Source organism: Callospermophilus lateralis, chromosome 1 (assembly GCF_048772815.1).
Source record: "Callospermophilus lateralis isolate mCalLat2 chromosome 1, mCalLat2.hap1, whole genome shotgun sequence".
Taxonomy (NCBI): Eukaryota; Metazoa; Chordata; class Mammalia; order Rodentia; family Sciuridae; genus Callospermophilus; species Callospermophilus lateralis.
The window spans coordinates 222,154,259-222,171,744 of record NC_135305.1 but is presented as its reverse complement, the minus strand read 5'-3'; the positions used below and the strand labels follow the sequence as shown (position 1 = coordinate 222,171,744).

At 59.9% G+C, this 17,486-nt stretch overlaps 2 protein-coding genes across 2 annotated transcripts in view; both read right to left on the bottom strand.

The window, feature by feature from the left end:
• Positions 1 to 116: 116 nt before the first annotated feature.
• Positions 117 to 9,827, bottom strand: Mydgf (myeloid derived growth factor). Its single transcript, XM_076851211.2, has 6 exons — positions 9,601 to 9,827; positions 8,865 to 8,915; positions 4,381 to 4,442; positions 2,936 to 3,017; positions 1,752 to 1,824; positions 117 to 550 (listed from the first exon to the last, which is right to left on the bottom strand). Exons 1-6 carry the CDS (start codon positions 9,769 to 9,771, stop codon positions 471 to 473), a joined length of 519 nt encoding a protein of 172 aa, XP_076707326.1. The 5' UTR covers positions 9,772 to 9,827; the 3' UTR covers positions 117 to 470.
• A 4,165-nt stretch (positions 9,828 to 13,992) lies between these two features.
• Dpp9 (dipeptidyl peptidase 9) overlaps positions 13,993 to 17,486 on the bottom strand; it is a 30,898-nt gene continuing 27,404 nt past the window's right edge. Inside the window, exons 19-20 of the mRNA XM_076851153.2 lie at positions 16,183 to 16,294; positions 13,993 to 15,033 (exon numbers count right to left, since the gene is read on the bottom strand). Coding sequence (XP_076707268.2) covers positions 14,941 to 15,033; positions 16,183 to 16,294 — 205 coding nt within the window. The 3' untranslated portion in view covers positions 13,993 to 14,940. The remainder of the gene's footprint in view (positions 15,034 to 16,182; positions 16,295 to 17,486) is intronic.

Genomic DNA, 17,486 nt, shown 5'->3' with positions numbered 1-17,486 from the left:
GTGTCCTGCCGTCCACCTGCAGTGGTGAGGCCAGAGCTTCATCCACAGGGAGTCCACTCTGGAGATGCCATGACCCAGGCGGGCCACGTCCGGCAGGGAGGACTATAGGTGCCAGGGGCTGTCCACAGGCTGCTTTTTATTGGTTTTATTTATTTAAATACAAAAGAACAGTCTGTCCCTCCCCAGCTGTCAGGAGGGTGGTCCTGGAGCGGGTGCTCGGCGGGGATTCAGAGGGAGCGTGTGGCTCCGGTGCCTGGTGGGGCCCCACGGGACGCAGGCTGGCTTCAGAAGAGCCCTCTGGTTGTGGGGACCAGCCGTTCTGGCCCTGAGGGCCAGTGTGTGGTGGTGGTGGGGCTCTGTGCCAGCTGCGGGGTCCCTGGGGCACAGGGAGTGGACCAGGGCTCCCTGCAGAGCCAGCACTGGCGGGGTCCCGGCTCCTCCAGCGGGTGAGACCGGCGCCTGGTGGGCAGTCACAGCTCACTGTGGGCAGCCTTGGCCACGATCACCAGCTTGGACAGCTCAGCCTTGAAGGCCCCGGGCCTGTGGGACACTGCAAGGGACAAGAGCGTCGTCAGATGGCCACAATGCCACCCAAGGCCCAGGAACCTGGGGCGCTGTGGGGGGTCAGAGGAGGCGCATCTGGCAGTGGGCCCACGTGGCAGGCTCCGGGTGGGACCAGGTGCAGAAGGCCAGCCTGGGGAGAGCCAGGCAGGAGCAGGTACGGGTGGCCGAGCCGCCAGCTCCTGCCATCTGTGGCCCATGATCATCTTCTAACACTGCAGGACGCTGGCCTCTCCCCTTGTCAGGGAGTGTGACAGCTGAGGGGGACCCTCTGTCCCTCCCCTGGCTCAGCACCTGCCCTACACAGCCGAACATGGCTCAGAGGACCCCATGCTGCCCGGCTCCCCCAGCTCCCCTGGGCTACGCTGCTGCCTTCAGCCTTCAGCCTCCAGCCCGCGGCCGCCTCGGATGCCCAGCCCTGTTTCCCATGGAGCTCGCCCTGGGCGCCCAGCGGCAGTGACTTTCCACACTCCTGTGCAGCAGGCACCGTGGAGCCGGGCTGCGGCCTGAGCGGGCACAGCCTGTGCACCGAGTGCGGTTAACGCTTTTAAATTGCTTTAAAAAAAATAAAAAGGGATTTCTTTTGTTCCAAGTTTTGAGACGGGGTCTCACTGTGCTGCCCAGGCTGGCCTCACACTCCCAGGCGATCCTCCTGCCTCAGCCTCCTGAGAAGCGGGAACCACAGGAGCTGCACGATGCCCAGCAGGAACAGCAGTGCAGCATGAAGGAGCCACCTCAGGTCCACCTGTCCCTGTCATCCAGTCTCACTGGCACGTGGCCAACCCACTTGCGCCACTAGGAGTGTGTTCCTGGGGCTGAGACGAAGCGGGCCCCTCAAGAGGTGTGGGGCTGGGTGCGGCTCAGGGCTAGGCACCTGGTGGCACGCGAGGCCCCGGGTCCCTTTCCAGTACAGGTGGGTCATGCCTCTGAGGATGGGGACCCAGCCCACCCTGGCTTCGTACCTGGCCCTGCCACTCTCCCTCGTCAGAGCCAAGGCAGCGCCAGCCATTGGCCTCCAGATCAGCCAAGTGACTCTCTCTTCCTTATGGAGCAGCTGCTCGGGCACCGTGACAGCGACACGGTGGCACTGACCCTGTGGGCCCAGCGTGGGGGAAGCTTCTGTGCTGTGACACTGTCCCCAAGGCTTGGTGACTCACCCCGCCCCTCAGGCCCCCTCTCTAGTCACCCACCTGCTGTTTTGGTGACTTCAAATTCCTCGGTTTTCAGAGGAACGTCGCTTTCTCTTTCAAACGCAGCTTTTGACTGGAAAGGAACAGGGAGACGTTACTAGAAGCCACAAGAGCAGCAGCAGGACGGGCAGTGCCCCCCAGCAGGCAAGGGTCCCCCAGGGGCAGCCGCGGACGTGAGACCTCGCCTGGCACAAGCCACCAGCATCGGACACAGTGTAACTTTCATAATTTAAAAAATAATTTACGGAAATGATTCTAGCATCATAATCTCTTCAACGTAATTTTAGAAAATCCTAACTGGTGGGCACACTCGCTGGTGGCCACACCTGTCACCCCAGCGACTGGGGAGGCAAGTCCAAGGCCAGCCTCGGCAACCCAGGCCCTAAGAACTCTGTGAGACCCTGTCTCTAAGTGAACAACAGTGGCGGGGCTGGGCCCAGCGGGAGAGCGCTTGCCTAGCTAGCACGTGGGCGAAGCACCACATAAACATAAATTAAATAAAGGTTTAAATAACCAATAGAGAGGCTGGCGGGGCGGGGCGGGGCGGGGCAGGGCGGTGGCCCAGTGGTAGCGCACTGGCCTGCATGCGGGAGGCACTGGGTTCGATTCTCAGCCCCATATATAAATAAAAATAAAGTTCTATCAACAACTAAAACACATACATTAAAAAATAATGAACAGGTAAATCATCTGGGAGGTGGCTCGTGGGGGAGCGCCCTGGGCTCTCTCCTGGAGGAGTGCTTAGCGCACTGGCCCCCGGTTCCGTTCCCAGGGCTGAAAAAAATTTTAAAGTTAAAAAATCAAAATCATTTCTTTCAAGTCAGCCAAAAGGGAGGCCGTGGGCAGCAGGTCACTTGGGAGAGTCACCCTGCAGGGCATGTGCTGTGGCTGAGGTCTGTCACGCTGACCTAGAGGGCAGGAGACTCCTGGATCCCTGCCAGAACTGGGTGACCAAGGAGGCCCTAGTGCCCCTGCTGCCCGCCAGGCCTCGGGCACCAGCACCTCCTTGTGGCGCCCCGTGTCCCAGGGGCACGGGGCAGATGTGAGGAGTTTCCAAACTGTTTCTGACCCAGACTCAAGTGGAGCTCTGGTGGGACCGCAGGGTGTCCACGTGGGGCTGCAGGGGCTCTGCGGCCCCAGGGAGCAGCACCGGGTGCCCCAGGCCACTCTGCGGCTGCACTCACGTAGGCCATGGCGTACTCGATCTCTGCGCCCCGCACTTCAGCCTGGAACTGCGTGAAGTAGAGGTAGGACTTCCCCTGGGGCCTGCGGAGAAGCGGGGAGGTCAGACCAGCCTGGGGGCCGCCCAGGCCCTGCAGAGAGGCCGGGCTCGGGGCATCATGAAGCAGAGGGTCACCACCAAGGGATCTCCCTATGCCTGGCCCCTGCATCTGCAGCGCCCCTGGAGGCTGCACCACCAGGTCTCGGCGGGCTGGCGATGGCCGTGGGGTCTGTCTCCCCCGGATGCCCAGTGAACACCAGGAACCGCAGGCCAGCGGCCCGGTCAGAGGGCACAGCCTGTCCTCGATTAAACAGCCCTCGGCTGCTGCCTGCTCTCCCAGGGTCTGCCGCACAGCTCTGGGCCTGCCTGAGCACGGTGCCCGGGGAGAAGGGCAGGGACCCAGCGCTGAGGCCCCCAGGCCAACCCTGCCTCCCTCCCCTTGTCCCACCACGTCTAGGGTCGCGAGGAAGTCACAAAGGCAAGGTCACAGGGACAGAGCCAGAGCGGGAAGGGCGGGCAGCACTGCAGGGACGTGGGGCAGGGCTGTCTGATTCCAGAGGCCTGTGGCCTGCGGGTGGTCAGGAACCAGAGGCAGGGTCCGGCTGAGATAGCTGCCTAGGGGACACAGCAGGGCAGGTCCAGGAGGAGCTGACCACAGGCCCTGCTGGTGCCTCTCTGCACAGGCAATGGCTTCCCATGGCCTCGGGCCGCCCATGCCAAAGCCCCGGGTCTCCCCCAGGCCCAGCTCAGTCAGCCCTGCTCCTCCCAGGCCCAGAGGCCCAGAGCCCACCCTGCCAAGTGCCACGCAGGCACCTCCCCAGTCCTCCTCCAGTCCCCCCTTGGCCCACGCCCTGCCTCTCTGCCCAACAGTCTGCTGGCCTTGAGACCTCCCTGCCTCCTTCTGCTAGACAGGCCAGGGTCCTGCCAGAGCCCTGGGGAATGTTACTCAGCCACGCAGAGGACAGAGGCTGTGACACACGCTGCAGCCGCGGCAGACCTGAGAACTTGTGCTCCGTGAGCCACAGGCCCAAGGCCACAGTGCGTGACCCAGTGACAGGAGACGTCCAAGACGGGATGAGGCTTGTGGGTGCCGGGGCTGTAGAGGGACAGGCTGACTATTCATGGGGATAAGGCCTGTTGTGGGTGATAGAATGTTCTGGAACTAGACAGAGACGATGGCTGCACAGCCTTGGGAGCGTCTGACTGTCACGGAGCCTGTTCTTCAGAAGGCTGACTTCTATCTCCGTGGCCCCCTGCCACTCCTGGGCCAGGGTGACAGTTCTCAGGAAGCCTCACGGCTTTGCCACCAGACCACACCCCCTGCGCCCCCGTGCTCCTCCGGCCTCCTGGACAGCACCTGGCCACCGTGGTCAGGGCAGCAGCAGGGCCTGTGTGGGCGGGGCTCACCTCCAGATGGTGCAGGTGAAGTGCTGGTGGTCCTCGCTGGTGCCCAGACTCATCTGCCACTGCTGCGGGGAGAAGGCGGCACAGGTCACTCACGGCGACTCCCGATGCCAGGCTGCCCCCCCTCTGGGCTCTGGTGACTTCCCATCCAAAGGTCTTGCCCCTCCCGAGAACCAGCGTGGTCCAGCCCCCGGGTAAGGGACCACGGAAGACTCGACCCAGGGAGGGTCCAGGCTTCTAGGAGGGAAGAGCTGGACGCCCACGAGGGCTCTCGATCCAGCCCGTCGGCCACACAGCGCACGGGGACGTCCCGGGCTGGGCAGCAGTGCTCAAGAGGGCAGAGTGCAGGACCTGAGGAGAGGGAGTGGCGGGGGCCAGGGAGGCCACACCGAGGGCGCCAGTGACCAGCGGATCGGGTGCCCGCTCTCCCTGCGTGACTTCTCTCCATGAGCAGGAGTCGAGAGACTCTGGAAAGAGAAGGCGGCGCCTGACACCGGCTCCCAGAAGAGTCCAGAGAAAGGGAATGAGACAGGCACCAGGCCCCGCTCCTGGCGCCCCCAGACGCCGCGAGCTTCGGTCGGCATGGGCCCCGAAGCCCACCATGAGCCTGGGCGCCACGGGGCAGCAGCTGTGGCAGGACACCGGTGACCGGTGACAGAAAACCAGCCCAGGCTGGGGTGGGGGCTCAGCGGCAGAGGCTCGCCCAGCATGTGGGAGGCCCTGGGTTGGATTCTCAGCACCGCATAGCAATAAATGAATAAAATAAAGGTCCTTCACCATCTACAAAAACAGTAAAAAACATACACACATTGGGCTGGGGGTGTGGCTCAAGCGGTAGCGCGCTCGCCTGGCATCGCGGGGCGCTGGGTGGATCCTCAGCACCACAAGTAAAATAAAGATGTTGTGTCCACTGAGAACTAAAAAAAATATTTAAAAATTCTCTCTCTCTCTCTTTAAACGAAACAACAACAACAAAAAAATACCACAAAAACCCACCAACCCCAGAAGAATAACCCAGAAACTTCTCACGGCCTCCAGACTGCAGCCAGATGGCGGTGGAAAGCCGCCCTGGCGTCCTGGCTGCCCGGCAACCTGGCCAGCACGACCCTCGAGGAGTCCAATCACTGGCCCCGCTTAATACGGCAGCGTCCTCGTCCCTAGAGGCGAGGCCATCTCTATGTCACCTCCAGCGGGCACTTTGCCTGGGAGTACACGTGTGGGGACCATCGCTGCCCGTGACCAGGAAGCCCCCCGGGTACTCAGCCTGCTTGTGGCTCCGCAGGCTCTGGACACCACGACAGTCCAGTCTGATGAGGTGCCTGGAGGGAGTTCACCCAGGAGGGCCCAGGAGGCTTTCCCCAGCTCTTTCTTTTTTTAAATATTTCTTTTGCTCGGACACAATACCTTTGTTTTTATTTTTTTAATGTGGCGCTGAGGATCGAACCCAGGGCCTCGGACGCACTAGGCGAGTGCTCCGCCACTGAGCCCAGCCCCAGCCCCATCCCCAGTCCTTAAAGGTTCCTAAAGGCGAGTCCCCTGAGAGCCAGGTGCTGTGGCACGTGCCCGCCATCCCAGGGCCTCGGTAGGTTGAGGCAGGAGAATCACAAGTTCCAGATCAGCCTCAGCAACTTAGTGAGGCCGCCCTCAGCACAAACTAGGGAGGGCGGGGGTGGAGAATGCACAACTCCCCATTCCAGAACACCACATCACCCCAAGAGGAAGCCCATTACCACGAGCAGTCACCTGTCCCTCCCCGACCTTGCACCATGAATCCACGTCCTGCCTCTGGACTCTACTGTCCTGGACATTCCCTGTCACTGGAGCCACATACTGTGTGGCCTTTCACATCTGGTTCTCAGCACGAGGTCCTTGAGGGCCATCCACACTAGAGCATGTCACCTCTCTCCTGTTCCTGACTGAATGATATTCCACTGCAGGGAAGTCCCACATCACATGTTCCACTCACTCGCTAATGAACACTCGGTGGCCTGTGCTTCATGGCCACCGCGGGAAACGCTGCTATGAACACTCTTGTGTGGGCCTAAGTTGCTGCTGCGGCTGGCTCGGTTGGCAGGGCTCCTTTATTTATGGGAAACAGCCATGACGTTTTCCAGAGGGGCTGAGCCTGTGACTCTACTTTGTGGTGGCTCCACGTGTCACTGGCACTACAGTGCTATGAGGACTGTCCCTCTGCCTGGGTCCCCGATGCCAGCTGGCTGCACCAACCATGGTGAAGGGACACAGATGCTGCCCTCGCCTGTGGCCCACCAGCTCCCACCTCCTCCGGGCCTCGGGACGCAGGCCTGCCCTTCCAGACAAAGTGCCCAGGCCTCTCCACCGCCTCAATGTCCGTGGCCCCAGGACTGCCTCTGTCTCCCTGGACACCACAGGTCATCTCACCCAGTCTCTGCCATTTATTCAGAATCCATCCTGGCATTCGCCCGCAAGGCAGCAGCAGGCAGGGAGACGGGAAGCCCGTGGAGCCACCCGTCAGGCAGCAACCACAGGCACCAGCTCCCCGCAGCTGTCTGGGGACATTCGTGGCTGTTACAACTCAAGGTTCTCCTGGCCTGGAGTGGGTGGAGGCCAGAGACTGCTCCACACCCTGTGGTGCCCGGGAGGTCCACTTAAGAGAGTGGCCAGCCCCGGTGTCCAGGGTGCAGAGGGGAGAGGCCTGCCCTTGGCACCGCATGTGCTTCTCTGATTGGGCAAGCAGAGGCCCGGCCTGCTGGGAGTGGTCCTGCTCTCAGCGTCCACTGTCGGGATTCCCAGCAGCGTCCATCTCTAGGCTATGTCGTTACGGGGCTGCTCTGGAATTAGAGAGCGTTCCCTGCAGCCTGGGTTGGGGAGGGACGTCACCCCAGGGGTGGAAGATGCTCTCCCGGGTTCCACGGTAGCAGCTCTGCCTCCTAACATCCTGAGAAGGTGCCTCTCTTGACCCCTCCTCAGACGCTAACTGCTGTCCCTCCAGGGGACTCCACCTTGATCACAGGGCACCTCCTCTGACGTGGCCCTTGCTGCACTCACTTCCTGTGGCTGCTGCAACAGATTGCCACACACTTAGTGGCTCACAGCGACAGAAACGGAGGCTCTCACAGTTCTGCGGGCGAAGTCCAAAATCAAGGTGTGGCCAGGGCTGTGCCCCCCAGAGGCCCCAGGCAGGGTCCTTCCTGTTCCTCCAGCTGCGGGGCTCCAGGTGACCCTTGGCTGGGGCTGCTTCACGCCCGTCTCTGCAGGGCTATCTCCTCTGTGTACCCTCTTCCATCAAGCCAATCTCCACTGTGTCCCTCATCAGGACGCTCGTACTGGACTGAGGGCCCAACCGGACACCTGGAGGCCGTTTTCATCTTGAGGTCCTTCACTTAATCACACTGGCCAAGACAGACACTTTCTACATAAGGCCCCACTCTTGGGTTCCAAGACTTGGGTACAGACCGACCTTTTGTGGGGACGCCATTCAACCCACTATGCTGATGAACAAGTCACCACAGACTTGGTCTAAACCCCCCACTTGGTGCCGACCCCAGGCGCACACGCTGGCAAGGGTCCTGCCACCCAGCGGCGCTCAATCCAGTCCTCTTCAACTCTTTATTTTGAAACAGGGCCTATGTTGCTGAGGCTGGCCTAGAACTCGTGGTCCTCCTCCTGGGCCTGCTGGGCAGCTGGGACAACAGTGTGCACCTCTGCCCCCAACTCACGCTCATTTACCACTTCACAGTTCTGCAGATCAGAAGCCAGGACACGGCATGCTGGGCCCTGTTTAGTCTCATGTGGCTGAAACCAAGGTAGTGGCTGGGGAGTGTCTCACCTACTGCTCAGGGTCCTCTTCCACGTTCCCAGGTTGTGGCACAATTCAGTTCCTTGCATTTGTAGGACTGAAGCCCCATTTCCTTACTCTCAGCTCCCAGAAGCCACCTGTGCTCCTTGCAATGGGGTCCCTTCGAAGTCAGTTAGGGTACACTGTATCCTTCCCACTTAATGAATTTTTCGTTTATTTCCTCTTCCGCTGTCAGCTGGAGAGAACAGCCAGCAAGGAATGGAACCTTGTTCCTCCAACCGCAAAGAGCTGAATTCTGCCCAAAACCCAACAGGCCTCTAAGTGGACTCTCCCCAAAGCCTGCAGATAAGGGCCAGGAGGGAAACCTTAATTTTGACTTCACACAGTGTCCAGCTGGGCCAACCCTGACTCTCTACAGACCTGAGAGACAACAAATGGTATGGTTAAAGTCACTAAGTGTGTAGCACTCTGTCATTCAGCACGGAAAAGGAATGCAGCACCTCTGGTAGAGGCCAATGAGAATGGCAGAGCCTTGCCTAGAGCGAGCGAGCGAGCGAGCTCTGTGGACAAAAGAGCACGATCGGCCCTCTATTCAGTGGCTCACCACTGGAGCTCAATGACCAGAAGCCGAGGCTCATGTAACCCAGCCTCACTGTCCCCTGGAGAGCATCTCCGCATGACAAGGTGTGTGGACTCCCCAACAACTCACCTCGTTGGTGCCGCCCTGAGAAGCGTAGGTGAACCTGCAGGTGAACTTGTCCTAGGGGAGGGAAAGCCGGTTAGTAGGGAGCACAGGTCCCCTACGAGGAAGTCCCTGGTGGTCAACTCTGACACGCCCCAGCAGCTACTGACCGCGGCTGCCCTGACCGCCTCTCTTCCTACCCCTGGGTTCCAGGGTCAGCAAACAACCCACCTGATTTCTGGGGAAAGGCCACACTCACTCCAGCAACCACGGCCTCGAGGGACATGGGTTTTGGAAACAAGGGCACAGGGGCTCCTGGCCAAGGGAAAACTGACTTGGTCCTCTGCGAACGGGGCTGGCGGGCACCCCTTATGAGGAGGCACCGGGCACCGCAGACAGGAGGGGAAGCTGCGGGCCGAGGGGACCCCCGACGGGCGGGGGCAGAGCTGGGCCGGACGCAGGCCCGCGGCCTCCAGGGACGGAGCCGCCTCGAACCTGCGGGACCGGCGGTGACCTCGCGCGGCCCCTGCCCCTCTGCCTCGGGCCGCTCTCCCCACCTCAGAGTCGCGAGGCCAGGACGCCGCGGGCAGGTGACAGGTGGGCCGGGGCGGGGCTGTAGCCACGCCCCTCGGAGGCGCGGAGCCCCCGAGGCCCCGCCTCCCGCTAGGTCCTCAGTGACCGCCCCCCCCCCGACCGAGGGACGGTGCCCCTCGCCCAGACGGCACCACGTCGCTCAAACGCCTGGGGCGGCGGTGGCACGTACCCCGGGGCCCACGTTCTGGGAGAAGGAGTGCACGACGCCCCCAGGCCGCACGTCAAACGCCACCGTCATGGGCTCGGACACCGCCTCCGCTGGCCTCAGCGCTACGACCAACAGCAGCGCAGCCCACCAGCCCGCGCTGCCGCCGTCCCTCTTTTCGCTGGGCGCCGCCATCTTGGGATCGGGTCCTCGGCTCAGGGCGGGCGGACGGGACGCGGCGAGGGACACGCGCGGCGCCCTACGCCGGCCACGTCGGCGTCCGCGCCGTCACGTGACCACACGCCCCGCCCGTTCGCCGTCTTGGGGGCGGGGCTTGGGTGTCTGTGTCCCGCATTCCCGCGCTTCCGCCTGGTCCCGGTGGCAGCCCAGGTCCGCCGGGCACGCGGAAGGGAATGTTCTCGTTTAACAGTGGCTTGTTTCTGTTCACTTTGGTAATGAAGGTTGAAGGTCATTTCCTTGCCTTTCGGTGTGTCTCCTGCCTCTGCTTGTAGGTGATGCCACTCAGGACGTCTGCCGGCGGCTGTCGCCGTCATACACGGACACCTTGGATGTTTCGCTGAGGGTCTGGAGGGACTGCTCATGTAAAAATGCTGGTTTGGGCTTTTTTTTCTTTTTTCCGTTGCGCCGCGGAAGGCGGCTTGGGTGGACAGACCTGCAGGAGTCTGTCCTCCTCCACTCCAGCAGGACGCGAAGGGCATGTCCTGACTCAGGAGCACCCCCCGCACTTACCAGTGACAAAGGGGAAAAGTAATGTTGTGGTGGCCGCCCGTCACCCAGGGGGCAAAGTTAACATCGCTAATGACAGCGACGTCACAGACCTGCTGGGACATGCTGAGGGGCACGGCACCGCGTGGGACTCCTGCTAAAATCGCGTGCTTACCACTGGACAGATGTGAATCAAAGGACATTCTACAAAATAACTGACAGGCTCCAGGAGTGCGTCACATAACAGACTGAGAAACCATCACAGAATGAGACCTAACAAAAGGGGACACACTGCGGGACCCTGGTGGGAGGGACACGGAGGAAGAGCTGTTCAAAGTCTGATGCAGTCTGTAGGATGGTGGACGGGACAGGTAGATGGTCACCCCTGGTCTCAGGCTCCCCGCTCTCTGCAGCTCCTGAAGAAGCTGCCCCTAGGTGAAGCTGGACAGAACTGTTAGGGGGCTCCGGACAATTTTTGCAACTTATCTTAGAGCCTGAAATTACTTCAGAATTAACAATGAAAAAGAAAAAAAACACCTTTAAGAGTTGACAAGAGGGTTAGGTGAGGGACTGCGGGTGGAATTCCTCTCCCAGACTGGGAGAGCTCTAGTACCCATACAGACTGATGCCCATTAGGAAAGGCCAGGCTTTCCCGGGGGCTCGGGAGGCAGACAGGAGGGTTGCAAGTTCAAAGCCAGCCTCAACAACAGCGAGGCAATAAGCAACTGACACCTTGTCTCTAAATAAAATGTCCAAAAGGGCTGGGGATGTGACTCGGTGGTTGTGTGCCCCTGAGTTCAATCCCTGGTACCCCCTCCCCCAACAAAAAAAGAAAAAAGAAACTTCTAGGCTTTCACATTGGTCTAGAAACATTAAAACAAATTTTTTTCCATTTGTACAGGGATAATGCAGTCTACTAAACATGTAATGTCGATGTGGGTTTGATTACAGAAGCTGGTAAAGTATTCTGTAAGTACTGGCAAAAATAAAATGAATTCCAGGCTTTCAAGTTTGGAAGGAAATCATTGTTTTGGTTACAAATTGCTTAAGACGTCAGGAAAACACCAGTGGACAGGTCTGGAGGGCGAGGAGTTCAGCTGGTATTCCTAGTCCTTCTGGTGATGGAAGAGCAATCCAGGGGAAACTGTCCTAGGTAAAACCCTGAAGCCAGGCCCTACTCACCTTTGAGGAACTAGTCACTCCTCCCCCCAGACACGAGGACTGGGGTTGGCCTCCTGGAGCTAAGGAGGGTCCTGCCAAAGCCTCCGCAGCTGACGGGAAGGCCAGGCTGGGTGCGTTTCTTCCTCTTGGCACACCTGTCATCCGTGATGAGGTGAGGCAGGGAGATGGGAACTTAGTTATATCCTGTCTCAAAATTAAAAAAAAAAAAAAAAGGGCTGGGATGTAGTTCAGTGGTAGAACACCTGCCTGGCATGTCTGAGGCCCCGGATTCCATCCCTAGCACCAAAAGAGGAGCGGGCAGGGAGGGAGGGAAATGCCCTCCTCTTTGCCACTGCCTGCTCTGGGCACTAGAAGCTGGACGACCACACTTCTTTACCTAGGGCATCTGACGCAGCTTTGTTCCACTGACTGATTCCCCATCACCCTGTCACCATGAAGGATTCAGTTAGCGGCCAAGCTCCGTGTACAGCAGGTATTTCAGCTGTGAGCCGCTTCAGTCTTCTACTCAAGTGGGTCGGCTTTTGAGGACATCTGTCTGTGTCTGTAGAAAGACCCCAATTCCCAAGCAACTTCTGTTCTTTCTTGTTTCTAACAAACATGAAAAATAAATTACTGTGAAGGAATAAAAAGGTCCCTGTCATCCCAAAGATCTTGCCTTCTAATCCTGACAGGGAGCCCAGCATCCCAAAGGAGCAGGTCTGACCTTGTGTACATCTCTTCTGTCAAGGAGCCCTGGAGGGGTGGGTGGACGCACAGGGGTACCGTGTAGGAAGCACTCTTGCTGAGTGCTGGCCGTGGGAATCTGTGCAGGTGATAACATGGAGCAGAAGCAAAGTGCATGTGGAAAGGGGTAAAACCCAAATAAGGCACGGAGCCAAATCGGGAGCTGGATGGGGGCACCCCAGGCTCTTGGTACCACTTTCTCAACTTCCTGTGTGTCTCTCTGGTTTGTCCGTCTTTGGCCGTGCTGGGGACGGAACCCAGGGCTCCTGCATGCTAAGCACAGGCTCTGCCATGAGCCATGCCCCAGCCTGCAGCCATCACACCTGCGCTCTGTGTGCTGTGCTGGGGATGGAACCCAGGGCCTGGCGTGGGCCAGGCAAGTGCTGTCCCACTGAGCCACACCCCAGCCCGGTTATTACTTTTAAATAAGAAATGTGTCTGAAAGGCAAATGACCCCCCCCCCCCCCCCCCCCCCCCGTGAACACCTGCAGCAGGTTGCACGGGGAGGGACCTCTGTCCCAGTGTTCCTTGCCAATCAGGAGAGGCCACAAACAGAAAAGTAACCCAGCCTGGGAGGAGCAGCCCCTCTGGAGAGGGGATCCCCCAGCAGCCAAGACGACAGTGTGCCCAGCTGCCACCCACTCCCTTCTTTCCCCTTGCATAGTGGCCCTGGACAGGAAGTGACTCACTCAAGACTAAGGACACTCCTCATTAAATGAGTGAGGTAGGACAGTTGATGAAAGTGCAGGTCTCTGGCAGCCAGGCCTCCTTGGGCAACCTCAGGAACCCCTTTCCCACCGGCTTGGTCATTCTGTGATCCCTGTGATCTTTAGCCTGTGAATTCTGAGTGTGCCCCTAGGTATTCGATTTCGCAATGTTAAGTGAACGACATTTTCTTTTTCTCAACAGAATGGTTTTTTAAGATTCATTGGCTGAGCTTCTTACCATTACAACACACTGAGATTGACATATGTATGACAATGGACTGATTTCCTTCACATATAAAGAGCACCTACAAATCAATGAGGCCCACAGGTCAAAGAAAGGTGGACAAAGGACAGAAACAAATGACTACTAGAAAACGGATGTTTTAAAATATGAAAAGATTACCACAGGAAAGAACAATGGAGTTTTACCTAGAGGTGTCACTCGTAAGACTGGCAAAGATGATGCCATTTGGTAACACATTGTACTGGGAGCAGAACAGAAGCAGGCACGCTCTGTGCCTCTCTTGGGGGGAGGGTACTTTGAGGGGTTCTCTTTGGGAGGCAGTTTGGTAATAGTCTTCAGATTTATGTGAATGTGCCTTCTTGCCTGTGGTGCTGGGCTGGGCCCTAGGCAAGCTGTCCCCCTGAGCCACAGCCCAGCCCTTATTTTTTGAGACAGGATGTCATTAAGTTGCCGAGGCTGACCTGGAAACTGCCTCGGCCTGAGTTTTTGGTTTCTAATTCATTTTTTAGAATTGGGCTTCCCAAAGGACGGAGAGAGGGTCGGGGCAGGCAGTCTGGCCCAGCACTGCAGACCTCAATGCCCAAGCCACCCCAAGGCCTCCCTGGGTCTTAGCTGTTGGGACAGAAACGCAGAGGGCACGGATCTTCCCGCCTGGCCCTTGTGATCCTGTGGACAAGGACAGGCACCGGAGGAGGGGGCATGGCGCCAGCAGGGAGCAGCTGGCCTCTGGCCCCTTGCAGGCAGGATGCTCTTGCCAGGCCCCGCCCGGCTGCCCTGCTGAGGCTGTGGCAGTGGCCCCCGCCCTCCCGCTCGGGCCTCAGCAGGCAGCAAGGCTTCCGTGTGGGACTGTTTAATGAGTCTACTTCTCACACACATAATTATAAAAGAATAAGAATCGACAAAAATATCTTCTTTCCATAATATGTAGAGGTGGTTTCTGTTTTTTCCTTTTCTTTCTTCTTTTCCGTTCGCCTGATCTCTTGGCAGGGAGGCAAAGGGAGAGTGTGACCCTGAGGTGGGACGTTTCCAGCTCCCAACCCCAGAACCTGGCACACAGGGGCCAGGCATGTGGCTGCCACTGGGCTAGTGAGGACCGGCGGCCACAGGCACCCAGAGCCACCGGAGAGCTGCGGACGGCGTGGGGCGGCCCTGCTGCTCTGCCCTGGGCTGGGGAGCGGGCTCAGGCACCGTGGCTGGGCCGCAGCGCCGCCGCCCAGCCCAGCGCATGCCCGGTTCTCATTCAGGTACCCCTTGCTTTCTGTCTTTTAAATAATTATTTAAAATGCCCCCAAAACACAACACAGATATGAAGTGGGTGGCCGGCGGGAGGACAGGCGTCTGCATGCTCCTGTGCTGGGAATGGTGGCTGGCGGGGGGTGGGGAGGAGAGGCCCGAGCCACAGGGTGGAGACCCAGGGCAGGTAGGTGGGAGCCTCCCGGCCCCCAGTCTCTTCTGTGTCTCCAGTGTCCTGTGGGGACATGGCCTTCTCCTTCCAGAAGGCAGGGCGAGGAGGGACGACTCGAGGCAGTGCCTCGTGGAGAGAGGCCACCATCTCTGTCCTGGCAACCAAGAAGCAGCAAGCAAAGAGCCCAGGCGCAGTGAAAAGAAAGACCAAGGCTTCAGGGCAGCGAAGGCAGCGGCTCCTCGGCTCCAGGGCTGTCCGGCGGGGTGGTGGGAGGAGGCACCTCCACAGGGCCTGTGGCCACCAGGTCCTTCCGGCCTGGTCCCCCCGCAGGGTTGCAGCCATAGAGGCCCTGTGCTCTGGTGTGAGCTCCTGGCGGCTCAGAGGTATTCCTGCAGGAAGTGCAGCAGCGTGACCTCGTAGTGCTCGCCCGACTCGGGGCAGCGGATGCTGTGTCTCTCGTTGGGGTAGATCTGCGGGAGACAGGCGCGGGCTGGGTGCTCCGAGAGCCCACTTCTGACACCCCCCGTGTAACGCGGGCACTTCCTGGAAGCGCAGGGAGAAGTCCAGGCCTCCCTGGCTCCTTGGCAGGTTCAGGAAGTGTGGGTGGAAGGGGTGCCCCTTCCTCACCCCTCCCAAGGACCCAGCTCCGCGTCACACTGGGGCTGCCCAGCAGCACAGGCAGGTGCCATTCCCCGCCTCTTCCTGCCAGGGAAATGGGCTGCAGGTCCATCCCTCCTCTCCAGGTCCGCAACCACCACCCAGGCACCAGGCCACCAGCTGGTCTGCTCTCCTCTGCCCTTGTCTTCTTTAATCCATCCCTGGGTGAGTCACCAACTGAGACCTCTGCCAGGACTCGCCAACCAGCGCAGCCCCTAGGGCTGCATGGGATGGAGCGAGTGCCCGTCAGCTCTTCAGCCTCCCTCCTGCTAAGGCATGGGGTGCAGGGCGGTCCCTCCTGTCTATGGCCCTCACAGACACTTACCCCCTTTCTATCACAGAACCCTCCTCCTAACAGGCAAGACAATCCTTCTAAGGCCCGATCCCCAACTGACGAAGGCCAGCCTCCCCAGCCAGGCCTCCCCACCGCCGCTCCACCCAGTCAGTGGAGCCCTCCTAAACCCACCAAACCCCACTGTCCCCAAGGCCACAACCAGATGGCCCCACCCCCACTCTGCTCAGGCTGCTCTGGCCACTTGTTCCCCAAGCTCCTTCCTGGGTCCACAGGACTCGGGGACCCCTGGGTCCCGCGTGCCCCTGCTCAGGGGAGTCCCTCAGGCCCCGTGAGCCCTTGTAAGATCCCCACCTCCAGGAAACCACTGGACCCTTGAAGCAGAGACTTCAGGGTCCAGTGGTCTCCTCCCAGCGGGTGCCTGAGCCAACCATGGCTGTGCCCCTCCTGACCCAACTGGGGGATCTGGGTTCCCAGCACTAAAGGTGACATGGGACTCGGAGGCACCACACACAGCGGTGCGATAACCCAGGGACACAGGGTCCTTGGGGGCAGCCGGGCTGCAGGAGCAGGGGACGGTGGGCCAGGGCCTTGCCCTGGGGACGGCGCTGGGCACAGGTAGCGGAGGGAGGCAGTGAGGCGGCCCGCGGGGCGGCGGGCAGCAGCTCACCTGGAGCTGGTAGGGCTTCCCGGCCCGGATCAGCTGGGAGACGAGGAAGTTGGTGTGGAAAAAGTGCACGTTTTCATCCAGGAAGCCGTGAAGGATGAGCAGGCGGTTGGGCCTGGAGGACAAAGTGGGGCAAGAGGCTGAGGCCAGGGTCCCTGGGTGGGATGGGAGGACACACCAGGGGTTCAGGGTCCCCCCAGCCCCAGTATGGCCCAGGACCCAGGTGAAGGCTGGAGCAGGACTGGCAAGTCACAAGTCCAGGGCTTCCAGGCGAAGTGGGGAGAGGCGCCCGCGCCCCTCGGGCACTCTGAATGACAGAATGTTCTAGAGCTTCCTGTCCACCAGGTGACTGGGTCACCTGTGGCTGCTGAGCAGGTGAAAAGGGGCAGAATGGCAAAGAATTCATTTTCCTTTCTTTTCTGGTACCAGGGATTGAACCCAGAGGCATCCTACCTCGGAGCCACACCCCAGCCCTTTTTCTTTTCTGTTTTGAGCAGGGTCTCAGCAGGTCGCTCACAGTCTTGACAAATTGCTGGCTCTGAACCCGAGATCCTCCCGCCTCAACCTCCACACTGCTGGGATCGCAGGTGTGGCCCCGCTCCCAGCAAGAATTAAATTTTTTACTTCTATAAAGTATCGACTGAGTTGCAATTCACCAAGCCCAGAGGCAGCCATTTCCAAGGGGACAATCCAGCGCATCCGGGGCCTTGTAGGGTTGGGAGTCCTCCACCTCTTTGGTTCCAGAATATTACACCCTCCAAAGTGAAGCCCAGTCCCACAGGCAGCTGCCCGCGGCCCTGGCAGTCGCCAGCCTCGGCAGCCTCAGACTTGTTGGTTCAGTTGCTCATGGGCAGCCCTGACCAGTGGTGCGGCAAGGGCAGTGGAGTCCACTCTGGCTGCACGTAGTGCCACTGGGACACATAGCAGACCTCAGCCCCTCCTAACACCCAGGGCCTGGGGACACCAGCTAGAAGTGGACGGCCCAGAAGGTGCCAATCAGCAAGAGGAGGCCAGCGTCAATGCATGGCCACCACACCCAAGCCTCCAGACTGACTGACAGGGAGACCCCAGAGGCCAGCGCCTGTTAAGGAGGTTCAGGGAAAGACCCTGCCACGGTGGCCATATGCTCTGGGGTGGACCCTGGGGAGGGCTGTGCCTGGGCAGTGTGTGGACCCCCGGAGCATCCCGGGGCACCTGCTTGCTGCGAGGGGCGCTGGGAAGGGAAGCTGGCAGGAGGCAGCATGCAGGCACAGCGCTGGGGCAGCAAGCTTGTGGCCAGGCCTCAGGCCCAGCATGGCAGGCAGGGG

Excerpts from the sequence above, each read along its gene's own strand:
- Mydgf (XM_076851211.2), bottom strand. The coding sequence starts at position 9,771 with ATGGCGGCGCCCAGCGAAAAGAGGGACGGCGGCAGCGCGGGCTGGTGG. Across the intron at positions 4,443-8,864 it reads CTCAGGGCGGCACCAACGAG|CAGTGGCAGATGAGTCTGGG; the intron begins GTGAGTTGTTGG and ends TTCTCCCCGCAG. Across the intron at positions 3,018-4,380 it reads TTCACCTGCACCATCTGGAG|GCCCCAGGGGAAGTCCTACC; the intron begins GTGAGCCCCGCC and ends GCTTCTCCGCAG.